This window comes from Haliotis asinina, chromosome 2, assembly GCF_037392515.1.
Source record: "Haliotis asinina isolate JCU_RB_2024 chromosome 2, JCU_Hal_asi_v2, whole genome shotgun sequence".
NCBI lineage: Eukaryota > Metazoa > Mollusca > Gastropoda > Lepetellida > Haliotidae > Haliotis > Haliotis asinina.
Window position 1 is genome coordinate 90,997,174 of NC_090281.1, and position 20,154 is coordinate 91,017,327.

At 38.8% G+C, this 20,154-nt stretch overlaps 1 protein-coding gene across 1 annotated transcript in view; it reads left to right on the forward strand.

Moving 5' to 3' along the window:
- Positions 1 to 20,154, forward strand: part of LOC137274581 (uncharacterized) — a 195,469-nt gene that overhangs the window by 169,724 nt on the left and 5,591 nt on the right. The window contains exons 16-21 of the mRNA XM_067807847.1: positions 648 to 1,161; positions 1,632 to 1,811; positions 2,148 to 2,186; positions 3,160 to 3,309; positions 3,941 to 5,271; positions 15,699 to 16,764. Of these exons, the coding sequence (XP_067663948.1) occupies positions 648 to 1,161; positions 1,632 to 1,811; positions 2,148 to 2,186; positions 3,160 to 3,309; positions 3,941 to 5,271; positions 15,699 to 16,764 (3,280 nt within the window). The remainder of the gene's footprint in view (positions 1 to 647; positions 1,162 to 1,631; positions 1,812 to 2,147; positions 2,187 to 3,159; positions 3,310 to 3,940; positions 5,272 to 15,698; positions 16,765 to 20,154) is intronic.

Sequence of the window (20,154 nt, forward strand, 5' to 3'; positions counted from 1 at the left end):
CCACTAAAAAAATATCCTTTGGCTGAGTGGAAAGTGTTACCAACAAATCATGGCTTGACTGTCTGTTGCCAATATTTGGATATATGGTAAAAACTTTTGTGACCAGGCAATATTTTAAACCAAACATTCCATCAGCTGGACATAGTGTTGATACAACCTGTGCAAATCCAGTTAAAAATCAATGTTCACTAACCCATGCTTGTTGTAAGAGGTGACTAATGGGATTGGGTGGTCAGACTAGCTGTCTTGGTTGATCTATGTCATTGTACCCCAATTGCATATTTGTTGTCAATGTTTGGCTATATGGTGAAATATTTTGTGACCAGACAGTATTTTTAATTAAACATTCCATCAGCTGGACACTGTTAATAAAACCTGTGCAAATCCAGTGTAAATTGATCTTCAGTAACCCATACTTGTTGTAAGAGGTGACTGACAGGATTGGGTGGTTTGACTGGCTGTCTTGGTTGATCTATGTCACAGTACCCCAGTTGCGTAGATTGATGCCCATGCTGTTGATCACTGGTCTGTCCGGTCCACTCAGCGTTATTTAATGACTGCAGCGATATAGGTGTAATATTGCTGAGTGCTGCATAAAACTCACTCATTCACTCACTGTTGTTGGTACATCTCCGATTCTGTTTCAGTCTGAGGAACTAAATGACACAGTTGAGACAGTCCAGCTTAACACATTCCACAATGACAATGGTGATGTTACCTGCCTTGAAACTCCTTCCCACAACACCAGTATTTATGAGGAGGCAGTCACCTCTTTTGGTGCCACAAGCCTGGTTGCTGCCGACGACAGCACCGAGGAAAGCAGCCTCAACAGCTTGGCCAGCTCCCAGCACAACAGGCTCACCTTCCAGACTTTCCTCAGTACTACCAGTCATAATGGCACTGCTACAAATGTTCGGAAAACTGGATCTTTGACCAATGGCCATTCAACATTTGAGCCATCAAGATTGGAGGAGATTCCGTCTGACACAGACAGCGGTTCCGGAGCAGATTTGGAAAAGAAGCCATTGTTGTCATCGCAGGGTAGTTTGATGATGAATGGAGACGCTCGGACGAGTTTTGATGTTGAGAGTGATGATACTGACTCGTGGGGAACACCCCATGATAGCCCAGCTAAGGGGAAACTGAGCCAGGGAGGAAGTGGTGAGTTGCCAGGTTCTTCCTGAAGTGGAGATTCTTAATAAAATTGCAGATGTTTATGTCTGTGTGGCCTGTACATTTTCTATCTGATACTTCACCATTGCAGAATCATTAATGCCAACTGCTTACTACCATTGATATTCCGTAATGATGATATTCCGTAATTTTCACTGAAGCCATGCGAAACAATGCAATGTTTTGTGCCTATCCTGGTTGAAGTTTTATGTCTGGAACCTGAATTTGTTTCTGTCATGATGCTTCCTGTGACTGTCTTTGTGCTCCCTGATACCCTCCTTAAACTCTTTGTTACTCTCTTGAAACTTCCTGTCACTAAGATGATGCTCCCTGTTACTGAACTGACTGTCCCTGACTTGAAACTCACCTCACACTTCCTGCTACTGACCACACTCTGTCAGTGTCCTGAAACTCCCTTCACTTTTTGGCTCTGTCACTGTCCTTTTTACTGTTCACAGAGCACAGTTTTGGCCTCCTGAGCCCAGATCTCCATTCTCCCTCAGATCTAGATCAGCAGCAGCTCCTTGAGAGCTTCGGCCTCCACAGTCCGGACGACATCCCCCAGGAACTGTTTGATGTCCTGAATGATCCTACCAACATTAAGGGTCAAAGGGTCTACTTCGACCCTGATATCATAGGTATTGTTGTCTGTTCTTGATACCACTTACAGTCTTTCTGTTGCCTTGAAATATTTCTCCATCATATTGCCACAACTGCCTTTCCAAAGGACTTGCAAAACATGAATTTAAGCAACAAAATAATGGAAATAAGTCATCAAATCCTTTACATTTTTGTATCACTGTGATACACTTTACCTTTTGGAGGTTGAAAGGTCTGATATCCTGATGGCAACATTTTTTGTTCTTTGTTCGCTGTTGTAATCGTTACATTTGATGTTGGCATGGCAACAAACTTCATACAAATACCTGGACCTTATAAATTAACTGTATGTCTTTGATGTTTGATTATTTTAGGGAAGGGAAAGAATGTCTACATTGACTCTGAGATCACAGGTAGTATTCTGGTTAATGCATGCATGATTCTGGGGATGGACTTGACTAGTTAGCAATGTAAGCTTGCCCATAGAGTGAAAGGTAGCAATTAGCAGTATCATGTAGGCAGACTGCCCATATAAAGCCATACAGGAGGACCCTCTTTCAAACTGGGTGTCGACAGTCTGGTCTTCAGCTTCTGTGGGTATATGAGGACCAATCCCAGAATTACTCTGTTTCACAACTGGAGGTCCACTTGTTGGGGTGCTGCAATTTCCTGTACAGCGTTTCTTCTTTGGGCATGTCAGGAACTGAAATAATGAGCTACAAATCCATTATATTATGTTTATTATGTATATAATGTTTCTTGTCACCAGTATTCACTTGCTTATGGCTAGTATTGTAGTGGTAAACCTCTAAAGACAGTGCAGCATTTAGGGCTCACCACCCACATTAAGCAGAGATGTCATCGTATAACTCACTCTGTTAAATGTGGCATTGAACCCAACTCACTCACTCATCCACCTCAGTGTATGCTAGTGTGTATGTGTACAGTGTATGCTAGGGATTGGAAATAATTAAAGCAACTTTAATGACATTGTGCCTCCTTCTTTGAGCAGCGACGGTTCAGGGATTTGGGGTATTGTGCAGAAGTGCTTTGTGTACATATGCATGCGGTTGCAGGCTGTGGTGAGGTAGGGTTTAGGAAATCATGCATTTAAAATGTTTCAATATACTTATGTTTGCCTGCCTTATCAGTTGAAGATAGTATATGACTTATGGTTATTGTAATAGCTTGCTATTGTTTATTATGATTCCAGTTACAGATATATGGCCAAGTAGATAGTGTGTTTGCCTGTCATGCCTATCTACTCCAGTCACTCAAACAAATTAATTTTTGGAGGCAGTTTCAGTACAGTCATTTGTATTATTACAAGGGTCCTTGTGTACAAAGGAGATTGCAATATTTACATGATAAATGTTCTGTTTTCAGATCTGACGTTGTTTCCACCACCAGTTACTCCTGAGGATGACAACATAATAGATTTTACCATGCTTGCTCTACCTCCACCAACATTTACACCCAAACCTGGGTCGGCACAACCCTCTACCTCACTGCCTCACACAAGTACCACAACACCAGGTAAGGGGGACTCTTAATATGTCACATTTACACCCAAACCTGGGTTGACACAACCCTCTACCTGACTGCCCCACACAAGTACTGCAACACCAGGTAAGATGGTTTAGTATCTCACATTTACACCCAAACCTGGGTTGACACAACCCTCTACCTGGCTGCCGCACACAAGTACTGCAACACCAGGTAAGATGGTGTTTTAAAATCTCAAAATTGCACCAAAATCTGAAAGACCTTCTTTTTCTTTTGTTAGCAGACATCTCGATGTTAGCTACCTTAAGTAAGCTGACCTGTAGATTGTAACTGTGTAATGTAAATAACAAATTGCCTGCTTTTGAATTTGATGCTACAACAATTTTTGTTTTCAAACAATAATGTAATGAATATATATGTTTTCAAAATAACATTTGTACTTGGTACTTAAAATGGGTATGAATTCAGACTTATCTTGTCACCATACGGTTTGAATAGTGCCGATGTGACATAAAGCCCAACTCAACAACACAAATACACATAGCAATGATTTGATGACATAACCTTGGATGCAATTTTACAAATAGTGATATCACTGAGCCTTTTTTTCACAGACTTTGACAGAATATGTTGAAATAATACTTTCTTCCTTTCCCCACAGGCTTGATAACAGGAAAACCAGGACCCAATTTACCCACCACTACGCATAAAGTAGCAAGACCAGCACCCCCTCCCCCAGTCCGTGGGTCACCACAACAGAAGTTGGCCAAATCAGCAAGTGTTGGTCATTGTCCAGACTTCTTTGACAATGACATTGATGAGCTCATAGCTAGATTCACTGTCCCTCCTCCACCTTCAGAAAAAGATAGCGAGACGTCGGATCCTCTCGCACAGACTTGGCATGGTGCTCGGCCAAAGAACCAAGTGGAACAGGCAACATTGGACATGAAGATGGTGGAGGATGAGTTTGCTTCACTGATCATACCTCCTCCTCCGGAGAGTTCAACTCCAAGCACTGAAGACATTCCTGTTGTTCCTCCATTCAGTGATGAGAAGGCTGAAACCAAACGGAAAAAATTCAGACATAAACGTTCATCATCTGTAGATGTTAGTTCCCTACAACTAGCTAAAGATTTTCTTGCAACGAATAAAAGCAAATCTATGGATTCCTCTCAACCAGGTGACAAGACAGGGGATAAATCAGTGCATAGACAACTTGAACCCCCTTCATCTTTGGGTCAGGTCAGCAAAGTTTCAGGGAAAAAGACTGGGATACCTGCTGAATCACCAGCTACTGTGTCTGAAAAGTTGAATAGTTTGTTAGCATCTCTTCCCCGTGTTGAAGGGGCTTCGTGGACTGGATCATTAAGACTTCACCGGAGCTCCTCTCTGGATATTTTGGCATCTGCTGATTCGGCCATCTTGAAACCAGGCCAGCAGAGGGCTGCATCACTGAGAGTGCTAGCTCCTAAGAGGACCAGTAGTGTAGGTAGAATTCCACTGTCACAGTTGTTTATTCCACCAGAAAAGACAGAGCAGCCTGTGATTCAAAAAGCTCAGTCTTTTGACAGTGCACAGAAACCTTCCAAAAAGGAAAGTGAGGGGTCTGAACATTTTGCATCATTAAAAGCCAAATTAAAAGCTTGTAAGGATGACCTAATACAAAAGTCCAACCGGAGCAGTTTTAGACTAAAGAAAAATAAATCTGAAAGTAGTGAAAATGTCAGCAAAGAGAAGGCTACTGAGGGGAAGAGTTCACTTCGAAGATCGGGATCCTTTTCTGACCTTGTTGCAAGATTTAGTAAACGTGGTTCCAAAGAAAATATTACAAAATCCTTCAGTCAGGATGGCATTGGGGACACAGATTCAAACTCAGATGGATCCCTGACACCGGTCAGTGATTCAAAGAAGTCTATGAAGATGATTGAAACTCTGGCATTACCAAGGTCTACAATCCTTAGACCTCCAAATGTTACAAACAGTTCTGAGAAGGTGGGTTACCTCCCTTGTCTGCCATGCTCCTTTCCCTCTTTCTTAAACTTTTCTCTGCATATTACCATAATATATTTTATTCTGATCATAATGTCTAGCTCATCTCTTCTTGGAGTAAACAGAAAAAATATTTTTCATTGCACTTCTGTGAATTTTTGTAACTTCATCAATAGTTTTTTTTAAATAGTTATCACTTATCCATTTGATAAACAGGTAATTTGTGCCTGGATTTTAGTGTGTGTCAGTTGTCATGTCCAAACATACTGGGCCTGTCTTGCTAGGCCATGTACAAAACGTACTGGGCCTGTGTCACTGTCAACTTAGGAAGATAATATGATCTGGAAAATGTCCTGGATGAAAAAAATATGTTATCACAAAGTCTGGCCCGGGTTTGATTCTGCACATTGGTGCAATGTGTAAGGCCTATTTCTGGTGTTTTCTGCCATGGAATATTGCTAAAAATGGCATTAAAAGATAGTCAGTGTCAGATTAATATACAGTGGAAGCTGTCTAATCCGGAACTCATTGGGACTGAAGAAATAATCCACCTTATACAATGAGCTGAATTGTAGAGCTGATGATAAATGTACAAGCCACCGATGGGCCTGAGATTGACAACTTGCTGGATTAGACAGGTGCTGGTCGTCCACTGGATATAAATGTGAAGTTATTATTAATTCTAAGATGCTTCAGTAAAAGATCAATGGCAACAAAAGTACTTTATCAGTCAATAGTGTGCACTTTTTGCATTACGTCACGACGTGATGGTGTCGCTGTGCTATTCTGGTCTGCCCCCTCGTAATCGAACACACTATGTCACTATGTAATTGACATGTCAGCTGTCATCACCTCGAACAGCATCCTACAATGAATGACTCCGTAGCATCACGTTTCATGGTTTGCAGTTGCGTCACTCAGCTAACAACACTGGTGGAAACATTACTATTATGTTTTCGGGCAGATAAAATGTGTCATAGTTTGAATGACAATTTTACAGTGGTGCGATAACATTGACAATGTTTACATCCCCACACTGCAATAGTGGAATATTGCTTGACTAGTCAGCTTCATCTGGATGTGTTGATTAGTAGCAGAAATGTGATGTTTATATTGCTCCATATCATTTATGTTAATCACAAAGGTAACTAAAGGAATTTAGAGAAGATATTAAACCAAACCCAAATAGTCACCAAACTTTTTGTTTTTCTGATACCGTTCATCTTGATGTAGAGGGGCAGACACATCGAAAGAACAGCGAGTCAGTTAGTCCTATGCGAGGATTCTTAATTTAGGTCACCAACACTGTCATTTGTTTTCTTCCTTAGGTTAATCGAAATTATCCTAGAAAGCATTAAATCTGGCATCTTAGAAAAGAAATACAGTTCACTCTACCAGCAACTATAGTATAATAAAGCACACTTTTGCCCTGAGCTGTTAATCTGTTGAAGCACTTGGATGTGTTTGAGTTCTTTATTGTTATATTAGTTCAGCTCAAAAGTGTGCTTTATTACACTATACTTGGTGGTAGAACGAATTGTATGTCTTAAGCAACCCTTTCATTACATTAGCAAGGGTTGTGTGTTATGACTGAGCCAGATGCATGAGATATGGTATAATGCTGTTACATTGTACGTTTCACTATTCCATGTTTACCTTAGTCCTGGTTTTTCAGCTGGATTCCACAGATAATGATGATGATGATGATAGTGATCAGGTAAACACGGGGACATTGTCCGCCGCACCAACTGTTCATGCATGCAATGACGAGCCGTGTAAAGTTAACACCAGCCGATAGCACCACTGTTGTCGTATGTTATTGTACAATTCTCAGCATGGGTATTGCAGCAACAAGCATGTGGTCATCGGATGGGGTGCCAAGTACGTGCATCAATCGGGGGCAGTTCCATCACACAGCACTGTTCACAAAGAGTTCTTGTTGCCATGTCAATCAGGAAATCCCTTTGAAATTAAATCATCCATTTAATGCCTGGTAAATTGGAGCAAGATATATAGCTACAATCTTTTTTGAAGTTATTCCTGGAGTCCTACAGCTATCACCATTACAACATGTCATTTCAATAGTCAGCAACTGGAACTACTTGGTTTGAGAGACCTTACAGTGCCATATACTGGCCTTTTGAGAGATGTAACCATTGAAGTTGTCAAGGAAGATTGGCTGCAGTTTTTATTTTAATTCACAGAATATTTTGACTAATCAATCTGTTTGGCCAGATAAAAAAAAAATAAGGATTTATTTGTGTAACATTTTTTTACATCAGCATAAAATGGGGGTGGTGTGGTGGCAGGCAAGGTGATAGGTTTAGTCAAACATGGATTTCTCCTCTTGTTGAGGGTTCACAATATAGTTAACAGGTATTATTTTTGCTTATGTGTTTTAGACAAACATGGATTTCTCCTGTATATATTTTCTATGATTCTTTAACTACAAGATATATAACAGAGCAGTTTTACAGCTGAAGCAGATTGAAGTCATTTTAGAGTCAGGTGTGGAAAATATTGGTTGAAATTTACAATTTGTTATTATTTTCAACAGATTTCTTGTACCATTGCTCATACATTTCTGATGGATTTGTTCAGTGTTGTTTGATGATTAATTTGTGATATAAAACTGCTTTGATCTCTTGATAGCTTAATGGCCCAGCCACATATGGTTACTGTTAAGGTCCCTCATGTGCACTAACAGGTTACAAGTGATATAACAGATATGGAAGCCCAGGTTGAAAGTAGATGCACTGACTCACTGGTTGGGAGGGTATAGTTAATAAACAGCTGTGATTGAGGGATAGTTCTTCAATCCAGTAGCGCTAGACTACTTTTATTAACATTTCTTGCTGTATTGCTGGAATATTGCAGACAGCAGCATTAAACAATAAACTTTATTTTGCAGTCTGTATCCATCTGGTAATATGAGAAACATTCATTCTTAACCTGAAACAGATGGCATTCATTTTTCTTTTTGTCATTTTCATGATTAAAAAGAACCCAAACAAGTGAGAGTAGCCAAAGGGGCATAACTCTGTGAGCAAGGACAGCTTCTTAATGACCGTTGAAGGCAGTAGAGCTGTTTGTAACTGCTTGGTGATGGGATAACTTTAGATACTGCAGATATTCACAGCAGACTGCATGTTAGATAATGTACTATAGATAGGAGCTTGTATAGTTTAATGCTTCTTTAAACATGAGGCACAAGGATGCAATAAAAATGTTCTAATAAAGGTAACCGGTGATATTGACTTGTTAGTTTGTTCCAGTGACATTCAAGTTTGTATTTTAAGTAAGATTTTATCCGGTATCTTTAACCTCATACTTTTTTCAAAGCACTAGATCTTTCCCCAGCATAATCATCTTTGGCAATCATTCATCATGTATCATATATTATCCTTATCTCTTGATACAAAAACACTTTGCGTACATTATGCATGGTTGGATCAGAAGTGGTGTCGGATCTCTGTATACAGTAGTACATAATGTGATATCGCCCAGCTGTGGTATAACCTTGTTATTTCCCACATATATACAACAGTGATGAGAACTCGTGGAGTCTGGGTCCCACCCTCATCATGTTGTGTGTCCTGGTGTAACCAGTAATTTCACCAGCACCCTGTTCATCTAGTTCCATTAAGTGGAGAAACTCTGATTAATGTCCTGTACTCCACTATGTTTACCTACTCTGTGTTTACAGCCAGTGATTAGCTAAGTGCATTACTGCCTCCCAGTATCAGCAATTCTGTTTTCATGCTACTTGACTTTTGATAGCTACAATCATTTTTGGTTGCATGTCTATCTGAAAAAAAGGTGGTGATGTGATATGTGACTGGATAGTCAGGCGTTTACACAATAGATATTTTGGATAGTAAGATATTGGCGTAAACTGTGTCTGGACTGTAGGATATACATGGGATATTTACCTTGATAGTAAGTAATGACAAAGTACTGACAAAGATCATGGAATTGGTTCTGTCCCAGGCCAAGATGTAATGCTGTTATCCCATGATGTGGTATATGGTGTCTGTGAAAGGTATTATCTCAAGAAAGTGGGGATTATAATATGCCATGAATCTAAAGTCTATGTGACTGTAAATTTTGGGATAGTAACAATTACAGTGTGAAATACCAGATAGCTTTGTATTTTAATAACATACCAATCTGTATTTAAAATGCCAGTTGTATCATACAAGACTTTTATTGAGGAGACAAACTATTTCTTTATCACTGCTTCAAGGCACTCTTTTTTTAATGTACAATTTTACTTCCTGAATGTTTGTATATGCGAGTGTGCATGCTCAAGATATTACTATATGAAAAGAAGACACCAACGCAAGCTTGCTCTACATGGACTGTCATGACATCACGTGTCATGAGCTGCATATTAGGTTTCAACTGGAGCATGTCTCATGTCCGTAGTTGTTGGTCTGTCCTCACTGTGCTGTGTTGTGAGTTGTTGCAGTTTGGTTGACTTCTTGCACTGGTAGATTACACTGACAGTGAAAACGTGTACTGTACGGCTATGATCTTGGATGATAGAGTTTAGGAAGGTACACTTACCTGGTGAAGGGTTGTACTGAGCAGGAAACTGACCTGATGAAGGGGTTGTACAGAGAAGGAAGCAGACCTGATGAAAGGTTTGAACTGGGAGGGAAACTGACAAGATGAAAGGGTTTCAGAGAGTAGGAAACTGACCTGATGATGGAGTTATACTTCATGGGAAACTGACCTGATTAAGGGGTTGTACTGTGAGAGAAACTAAGCTGGTGAAGGGGTTATATATGCTTCATGGGAAACTGACCTGATGAAGGGGTTTCATGGAGTAGGAAACTGACCTGATGATGGGGTTGTACTGAATGGGAAACTGACCTGATGAAGGGGTTGTACTGTGAGAGAAACTAAGCTGGTGAAGGGGTTATGCTTCATGGGAAACTGACCTGATGAAGGTGTTTCACAGAGTAGGAAACTGACCTGTTGATGGGACTGTCTTAAGTGGGAAACTGTCCTGGAGAAGGAGTTGTACTGAGAGGGAAACTAACCTGATAATAGCATTGTATTGCATGGGAAACAGACCTGATGAAAGGGTTGTACTGAGTGGGAAACAGACCTGATGAAAGGGTTGTACTGTGTGGGAAACAGACCTGATGAAGGATAGTGTTGAGAGGGAACTGAAGAGAGAACAGGTTCTACTCAGATGACAACAACTACAATAGTTAGTTCTTAAGGTATTGTTACATAACATGATTATGTATCAGCTCAGTGCACCCCTCAAATGATTGCAGGTTGAATTGTTTCCACACAAAGATTCCAATCTTCAGCCTCCCTGGGGGAGGGAGACTCATTGTATTCTGTCAGTACAATACCCTGTAGGGATCTGCCTTCTATTCAACATTCCATTTCTTCTCAAAGGACCAGTTAGTCCATGATAACCTGTTCTTCTATTCATGCTGAGAGATTGCTTTTAAATGTTCTGCCAGTCACAAACTCCACCCCGCTCTGCCTAAATTCTTGGCCTATTTCCCCCCAAGCCATCCTTCAGGTTCAGCGTACACCCGGATACTGACAGAGAAGGACACTGCTTGCTTTCTGGATGTATATTCCAAGTTCTGGATAATTTACAAGCCATGCGATAAACTTATACAACCTGAGTATGCAATAGGTTGTCAAACAAACAGGTAAGAGGTCTTGAAGTTTAGTTATCGTTATACCATGACATTTCAGGTTAGTTACCATCTCAGTTTAATGTCAGACACAGTCCGGAATCGCACCACATTTCTGCCAGGCTAATCTGTGATGCATCTGGCTCAGAAAGTTAGGCTAGAGTGGTGATGTTTGTAGAAGGTACAGACTATGTTATACCGAGGGAGTCGTGGGTCGCTGCACCGTCAAGAAAGGTTGTAAATCAAGTCTCACTTCGTTGAAGTGGCGACCTCTATATTCACATAGCAGATGGACTGGGATGACTGATAGAGTCAACAGCTCCTGTTGAGAAGGACCACGACCTCATTCACAAGATGATGTGAATTACAGGAAAAGACATTCCCCATGGTTTCTGGACCATATCAGCTGATTTAGGGACAGACTTTTTTGTTTACTCATGAGTGGTTTTCTGTGGAAAGTGTGACATACTTCACCATGTTCAAGGTAGGGTGAACTCGCCATCTGGGCTTTAAATGTTAACATTTGTTCTAAACAAAACTCTGAATTTATGATACGTGTATATGATTTTGTACTTGTATTTTAGAATGATAATAATTATTAATGACTTCACGGATAAATGTGAAATCTGGTTAGAAAAAAAACGTCATTTCTTTCTATGTAATGTGACACCTCACAATTAAGGTGGTGGCCAGTAGGAGCCTGGTATGTTGTATTCAGAAACTTCAGTGACCTTCTTTCAAGTGATTTGTAATGCTTGCTGAGACTGGTGTGCTTAAGATATCCGCAGATAGTGTGACATGACCTCAGAATAGGCAGGTTATATTTTCTGAAATGAAATGATTGTTTTTCTGTCAAAGGTAGTTTAAGATTTGTAAGAAAAAAACTCATTAATATTTTTTCTTTCCTCACAGTTTCTCATTTAATGTATAAACTTTATTGGAATATGAAGCGTAATAAAGAAGGGTGTATAATGCATTACTGAACCTACATGTGTCTAAACAGGTGTACCTGTATACTGTATCATTAAACACTGATGATCATATGGTAGGTACTGACTCCATATTACTTGAACTACTTTAAAAACAACAAAAGACATATGTGGCTGTCAGTTGAGGGTGGGCTGGAGGTTCAGTATTTGATTTGGTATCTGTCAGCACAATACTCTACAGTGTTTGGTGTCAAAGTTTCACTGAGAAACTTATAAATGATCTGCTTGTGCAAACACTCCAAATACAATAACTCTTGAGAGTGGATGGCAGACATACCGCAATGACAGACAGTTTGATCGGCATTCTAGAAGTTGGTGACTCAAAAATGAAACTGCAACATCGAGCTTGATAACAATTTTAGAATCTACATCGAAACATCGCTCTGTGCAATAAACAAGAAGTTGTCATCAATAAAATTGTATCTTTCATACTCATGGCAGACTTCACTGATAAAAAACATAATACCGTTCACAGTGGATATGTACAATAGAAGTCCTATAAATCACAAATGCTGTGTTATTCTACCATGACTTCAGTAAAGACTGGATCGTGATTGGTTAATCAAAGTCATTCCGAGGTATATAATCACGTTATATACCTCTGATTTTCCATCACTTTAAGTATTTGTTTAAAATCTGAATAACACAGTTATGGTAGAATGGAGATAAACATACTGTGTTTGAAAATCAGATGTATGTAAGGAAATAATAATAGCTCTAAATTTTGTATTTAAAACCTCATGCTACGTGTTTGGTTTTAAATCAAATTTAGAGCTGTTATAATTTCGTTATATACCTCTGATTTTCCAACACAGTATGTTTATATCCTAAATGAGGCATGTTTTCAAGCATGAATATGTGCGTATTATAAATATGCACTATCATAATTAATGGGATGATAACAGGAGTTATCAGTACAGTTGTAAAATAGGAATTCACTGCTCGCAGTAGGTTTTGTAAGAGTACATGCAGAAATGAAATTATAAGTATGTAGCCCAAATCTTTCATTACAATCCGGAATCATTTCATAATTTCTTGGTTTTTATATGTTGCTGTTTGTAGGTACTTTTTTAACATTAAAGCACATCTCCAGAATCTGTGCCTCCAGAACATGCAAAATATCGATCATTGAGGCACGTATTGATGACAGAAGGGTTTCCTACAACTGTTCAGTAATCTATGGAATAGCCCAATTAACCAATCAGTCAAAGTGCAGAAATCACAGTGAGGTGTTCATCCACCTGACGAAGGGGCAAGAATTAGCCTTGAAACGTCGTGTTAAAAGAATTAAAGAAGTTATCATCCATAATAGTATCTTGTATTAGGTATTAACCGGTTGGGTTGCAAGTTAAATTATGCAGTGTATCAAGTTCTTCACGTTGCTAGGTGTTGCCACTATATCCAAGGGTGTCAATTTCTTCTAGTGGTGACAATCTACAATTCAGTCATCATATCCCCATTGTGTAGAACAATGCACATAATGTTGATCACTGGATTATCTGGTCCAGATTCAGTTATTTACAGACAGCTGTCATATAGCTGGAATATAGATGATTTTAGCTTAAACAGGAAACAAAAAGACTTTAGATGCATTTAATGGATCAGGTCAGACATGGGGACTTGCGAAGAACACCAGTCACTGGAATGTCATCATGTAGCTTGAATACTGAGTATGACAATAAACCACAAACATTGCATGAATTGTCTAAAAGGTTCATCATATACTACTCAAAAGAGTTCAGGAGTGTCTGATTTATTCACGTAATTATCATTCAACTATGCCAGAATAGCTACTGATATAAATCTTGGGTGTTCTCTGACATGTTTTCAGTGGCACATGCCATATATCACATGTTCAGTGTTGAACGGTCAAACCATGTTGCTGTCCAACTACATTTTCAAGTATGATAAACTGGTACATTATAACTGTGACAAGATAGCACCTGTTTGTCGCTTTTGATTGACACCAGTCTATAATCAATGACAAGTGATCAGCACAGGTGGTGAATACAATTGTATAACAGCCTGTCTTGAGGTGTGATATGAAATAGGGTGATCAGAATGATTGATGGTGAACATTTCTTGTGATGTCTTCTACATTGTGGCTGTATGTCTCTGAGGAGGAATGCAAACAAGATGCACGAACCATGTGGCTTCTTACTTGATAGAATAAATGATATTTTTGCTAGAAAGATTTCTTGAGCCTACAATCTTGAAATTTTGACAAATTGCATTAATTGTGTGGCCTTAAGAAGCAAAATAAACAAAACTTCCTCCAACAATTGCCTGTATCTTTAAAATGTCAACAAACTGGATGAATTGTTTAGCCTGATACTCAACTAGCAAAGTAAATAAAATGTCCTCATGAAAAATTCCTCAATCTGTAAAATCTGAACAAGCTGCACTGATTTCATGGCCCCTGTCTGCAAACCAATTAAACATGGTTTCACATGGTATTCGTCATGCATAACTTTCCAGATAACATGAAAACCATGTTGTCGCTGTGTAGGTCCAGTGACTCTACATCAAGGCCCTGCTGTATATTCCAGTCAGTTCGGACTGTCAACGGTTTATGTCAGTGTATATGCCTACAGGTGACGTGTTACATATGACATGAGAACATGTAAGGGGATCATTCTGCACAACGTAGGTTGTTTTCTTCTCCTTGTAGACTTTGGGCTGTCGGTTATGGAACATAGATTCTGTATTACAGATTGATTGTAGAGGGACTTTTACATTTATGTAATATGTTTGTAGAAATATAATATATTGTGCATTGTACAGTTATTGAAGTCAGTTGCTGCTAATTTCAGTGGAGGAGGTTTGTCCATGTAAATGTTAAGTTTCAGGACATGACCATAGAGGTCTGTGGAGTTGCTAGGGTCAGAATATCATGGTCCTCACTGGGACTCGGAAACTGGTCCACACTGTGGTGTGTCAGTGATATCCAGCAGCTTGGATCAATACGTTGAGTATTGATCACTAGGCTGTCTCGTCAACTCTTGATTATTTGAAGGCTGTTGTCACCTATCTTGAATAGTGCTGAGTGCTGCAACAAAACTTTGTTACCTATGTAACAAATATACCCACCTCTCTTTCTCTCTCTCTCATACACACTCACACATGCATATATACATTTGTGCACACATGCATCCTTTCTTATTGTGATAATACAGTCAGATTTCTGGTGTCACCTTGTCTAAATATGACTGTGTCATTGCTAAAGTGTTATGAAGCTGAAAACAGTTTTTCCTTGAAGTTGCATAAATGTTCTTCCCTAAATGAGTGGGTGGGAATATTTTATTTGTAATTAAGTGAGGGAATGTTACGTAGCTCACAGCCTGCACATTTCTCAAGGTTGGTTCACATACCTAACAAATATCACCATATATTGTCTAACGACATACAATTAACACTTGTGATGATGAGGGCATCATTTATTAACTATATTAACTTTACTGTTGGTTTGGTGTGTTAGCAACTACACATGGTAGGTCATTTTCTCTCGTAACTACTGAAGACATTGTCATTGTCATTGAAAGCATTAAATGTACAAGTTAAGATCACTTTTTGAATTAATCCCATTCCTTCTATATTCATTTATTATTCTTTCCATATCTCTTTAGATAGATATTTGATTTGTAAATTTTCCATATAAGATTTACTTGTGTGCCTCTTTAATCTCCATGGTTGTGGAAGTAATTAACTGTAATTAACTTATTTCCAGCATACATTTAATATTTATGTAAATATTTCTTTCTTGTATTTTCAGAGTAAATCCAAGAGGAGTGGTCCTTTAAAAGCCCTCTCTTCAGTTTTTGGTTCTGAAGAAAAGACTGAAAAGGGAGGCACCTTGTCTAAGGGAGGCCACTCAGCCAAGTCCAAAACTGACCAATTGAAAAGCAAGAAATTTCAGAGCAAAGATGACAGTACTATGTTAAGTAAAAAAAGCAAAGATAAAATTAATGCCAATCCCTACGCAACAGTGAAAATGTGGCGTCCTCTATCTATGACAACAAGCTCAATTAAAGATGACGAGGTGTACCAGAGTTTTGATGACTTTCGTGAAATGTCGTCCCAGTTGAAGCAACTTGATAAGACTGATTCTCTTCCTAAAGAGCCTGTGAAGTTGAAAAAGACAATATCATTTGAAGATGAAACACAGCCGGATTATTCTGATACTGCATCGCGGGATACAGAATTTTCAAAATTGAATGGGAGTGTCAAATCAGACGTCAGTGCCCCAAAGACTGACCCACCCCCAATTTTGAGGAGATCTTCAATTTCTGAGGAGAGCTATTCACTTGTTAGTGGCAGTGTGACAGATTCTGTGAAATATGTTGTGTCACATTCATACGGAGTGGAAGATTTTGACAAGGCAACAAACGATGTTGAGAGACTTTTAGCAGACTTAAAAACCACAATGGAATCCTTGAAAGCTTCAAGGATAGACCGTAGTCAAAAACAATTTGAAATGTGTCGTGAAGAGCTTATCAGCCAAACGAGACATTTTGTCAATGATGCAAAACTTTTAGTCAGTAGTGCTACTCACACAAAGGAGAAATTAGCTGTGAATTTAGACAAGGGCATTCGCACGCTGGCCAAGCTCTTCCTACACAGTCAAGCCGTTATGTTGATGATGCAGTCTGTTCATCAAGCGCAACACCTTGGATTTGAAGTCATTAAAGTATCTAATTCATTCAAAAGTACTTTGAATGCAGCAAATGCGGCGTGCGGGAAACCCCTTACGGACCCCCATATGAAATATCTCATGCGACAGGCCACAAACCTCGCCTCACTCCTCAGCACCCTCTTGAAAACACTCAAAGATTTAAAAAGTAATTGATGTGTCTCTTATTCATAGCCCATGTGCCCTCTCTCTACTCCTTTACATTACCGTATTTGACATAATGACTGCTCTTTGTTAAAGATATTTGTTGCTAGAATAACTGATATTAAGTTCTGAAAAATTTTGTGAAAGGTGGAAATCATGGAAATTATGTTTTCGTATTTAGCTAATATATTTATATGTTTCATTATTCTATATCGTATTGAATGGTTTTGATTAGGAAAATCAAGTTTCAGTCAACCTGTGGATTTTCTCTGACTTAACCATTTTTGGATGCAACAATACTAGTACAGCAAAATACCAGTTTAATTAGTTGTAAGGGTATAGTTGGTAGAACTGATACCGTCCTGATAAACCAGTTTGATGAACCAATGTCATTTAGTGTATCAAAAATGATTGTATGCTACACAATGAAAGTTAAGGGCCATGCAGTTCTGCCAAATTAGAAAGTTAATGTGACATGAATTAAAGGACCTAGATAGTTTCACACCATGAAAGAGTAAGTATTGTAATTAATAGAACCATGTAGTCCTTGTCTTCTTTAGAGTTGAGATTATTAGTTTGATGATTGTTTGGCTGATGCACATTCTTTTGGTAAAGGAATTGTTACCTCTGTGTGTTTCCTTCACACTCAGCTCAAATGGTGATTTTTGTCTCAAAATTTAGGAGAAACCGATATATTTTAGTTCACCAATCCTGAATGTGGTATGGTTAATGCCCACTAAAAAACATTGTGTTTGATGACATTTATTACCTTTAACAATTTATTTACACTGGTACAGAGCACTTACTTTGTCAAGTACGGTAATATCTGTCTGAAATTGCTGAAGTATGCAATGACTGATCCCTGGTATTGAAGATGTTCACTGATCATTGTCGTGATCCTTACACTAAGGACCAGGTCAACATTGAAGCAGGGTCTCCATACCTCAGACTTGTTTTGTTCCTCTTGTGTATCACCAGTCCTACATTCAGTTTCATATCTGTTCAGTGATGTTCAAACACAGATGGTTGTATCGTGAAAGCAGATTGTATGGAAACATACTTTCTGAGCAAACATTATTTCTTAGGCTTGGTAAATAGTTCATGGAGCTCTGAATCCATTCAACACTAACCAAAATGATTTTTTTCCTTTTAAGGTATGTGGTGTGAGGTATATGGATTCCTGAATAAGCAGACATTGTCACCTTTACAGCTGTGTTTTTTAACAGAGTTCACTCCCTTGAAACCCAATCTATGGTGTGAAGTCAAATGGTTTTTCTTGTAATGGAAACAAGTCAGTGACATTTAATCTACAGTGTTCAACCGTTGATAGGGATCATCCTGTTTTATCTTACGGAACTCTGACTACATGTGTACTGATGCATATGTGTACGTAGTACTTTTATCCCAGTATCCCAAATAAAGGTTGAATATTGTGGATTATAGTTCACTGGTTTGAATGGGTGTAGAATATGTAAATGTATTTAAACTTCAACTTCTTGATACTAGATACTAGAAAACTCAGTTCTATTTTGTCTTGTTTAAAGGGGCACAGATGCGGAGCAATTTCCGTGGACTGGTGTAAACTTTTGTTATTGTTTTTTTCCCGTGAGTACCCGGATGATATCCCAGAATTCGTGACTGGTTCGTGACCTCTGCTGCGCAGTCCGTAAGCGCAATTCATAGTTTAATTATAGACAGATCAACTGAGATTCTGCTGAATGCTACAACAAATAAATTAAAACAAACTGCAAATAATGAATGTAAAACAGACTAATTTTATAGCAACAATGTCAGGCTACTACCTTGTTCAGGAATGTATCCATCAATATCCACGTAAAAGAAATCGTATTCCATTCATCTGCAGCTGGTAAATAATCCTGCTCTGTGTCGCGTGTCTTACAACTGTCTCATTTGCGAAAAAGTAACACATCGTTTCACGTCTTTCGTTGGTGAAAACTAGATAAACCTCTCATTGGTCTCCCAAGATAGCACACCTGCCAACTAACTGTATGATGTCCACTATTCCAACTAATTTAGTTAACCAATATTGAGCAATCAATCAATCAACGCAAGGGTGGTTAATTCTTTGAAGGGAGGATGTTGTTTTTGCACTCACACTTTACGACAGGGTGTAGTCATCTACACACACTGCCTTTTGACAAATCCGCTAGAAGATAAAAGTAATTAATCAATCAGTGTTTTTATCGGTTAATCCTTTGATCGATGTTTGTTTTTGTAACTCAGCTGATAAACCCTCTTGCATCACTTACATGCACATATTACATAACATACAATACATTTGCCATTACAGACCTGAATTTATAATGTTGAGTATTTACTCCAGACAGGAGAAATGCCAAATGGGAACCTTTGTTGAGTAACCGAAGTGGTGTTGCTACTAATTATACCTGTTATAAATTCATGAATTGACCATCAAGAGAATGATGACAAATAACACGTGTAGGTTTACACCATCAAACGCGAGTTACAGCAAGGAAGATGCAGCCTGAAAACACTTATGGGCCGAAACTGTTTTGAGGATACCAACTGAATTTCGTTACATAAGGAATACACACAGGCATTTGCTGTGTACTTTGGTAAATAGGTGAAATAAGGTTTTTTTTACGTAAGACAATTTTCAGATTTCTCTACCTAAGGCAAAGTCATCGGGGTTTTTTTTACGAATTCAAATAAATCAACTGTGTGTTTTATTATCATAAATAATAAACCATTGTAGCTACCTTAGCTACCAAAATTTACGTATGCTATTTGCTATCACAGCTCAACCAACACTCAAAACTACCTAAATATAAAGCTTTGCAATCTTCTGTACTGAAACAAATGGCTTGCTACGTGCCTGTAGACATCATATTTTCATGTAACATGATTAAATATCGAGGTTAAAAACACAGAAATAGGATCAAATTGGATCAGTAGGAATACCATCCAAGCATCCGAAAAGAACTACACTGCTGGGATATATGGTTACGATCAGACAAGGAATACCATGGATATTTTTAAACAAATGGCATGTGATGGGCATCCGGCCTCCTGACTGTTTAGGTTAAGAAATTCTGCTAATATGGACAGGAGCCCAGTTCCTTTGTCCGTCACGGTCGAAGGAGTGGGCGCTGACCAATTTGCGGTCTGCTTTCGTAATGAGACCTTTGGCGAGAAGCATTATTTGCTCCGCATCAGTGCCCCTTTAACTTATTGCAGAGTATGGTACATTGTTTACAAACTATAAGACTGCTTTAAAAAGTAGGGCCATTTGATTCTTTCAAGCTACTGTAGTTGATGTACATTTGATGAATACTACTGAAAACATTGAGAACAACTGATGTGCACATCTCTATAGTTAGTAGCACATTCACGGTAGCAGTAGGAAACAATC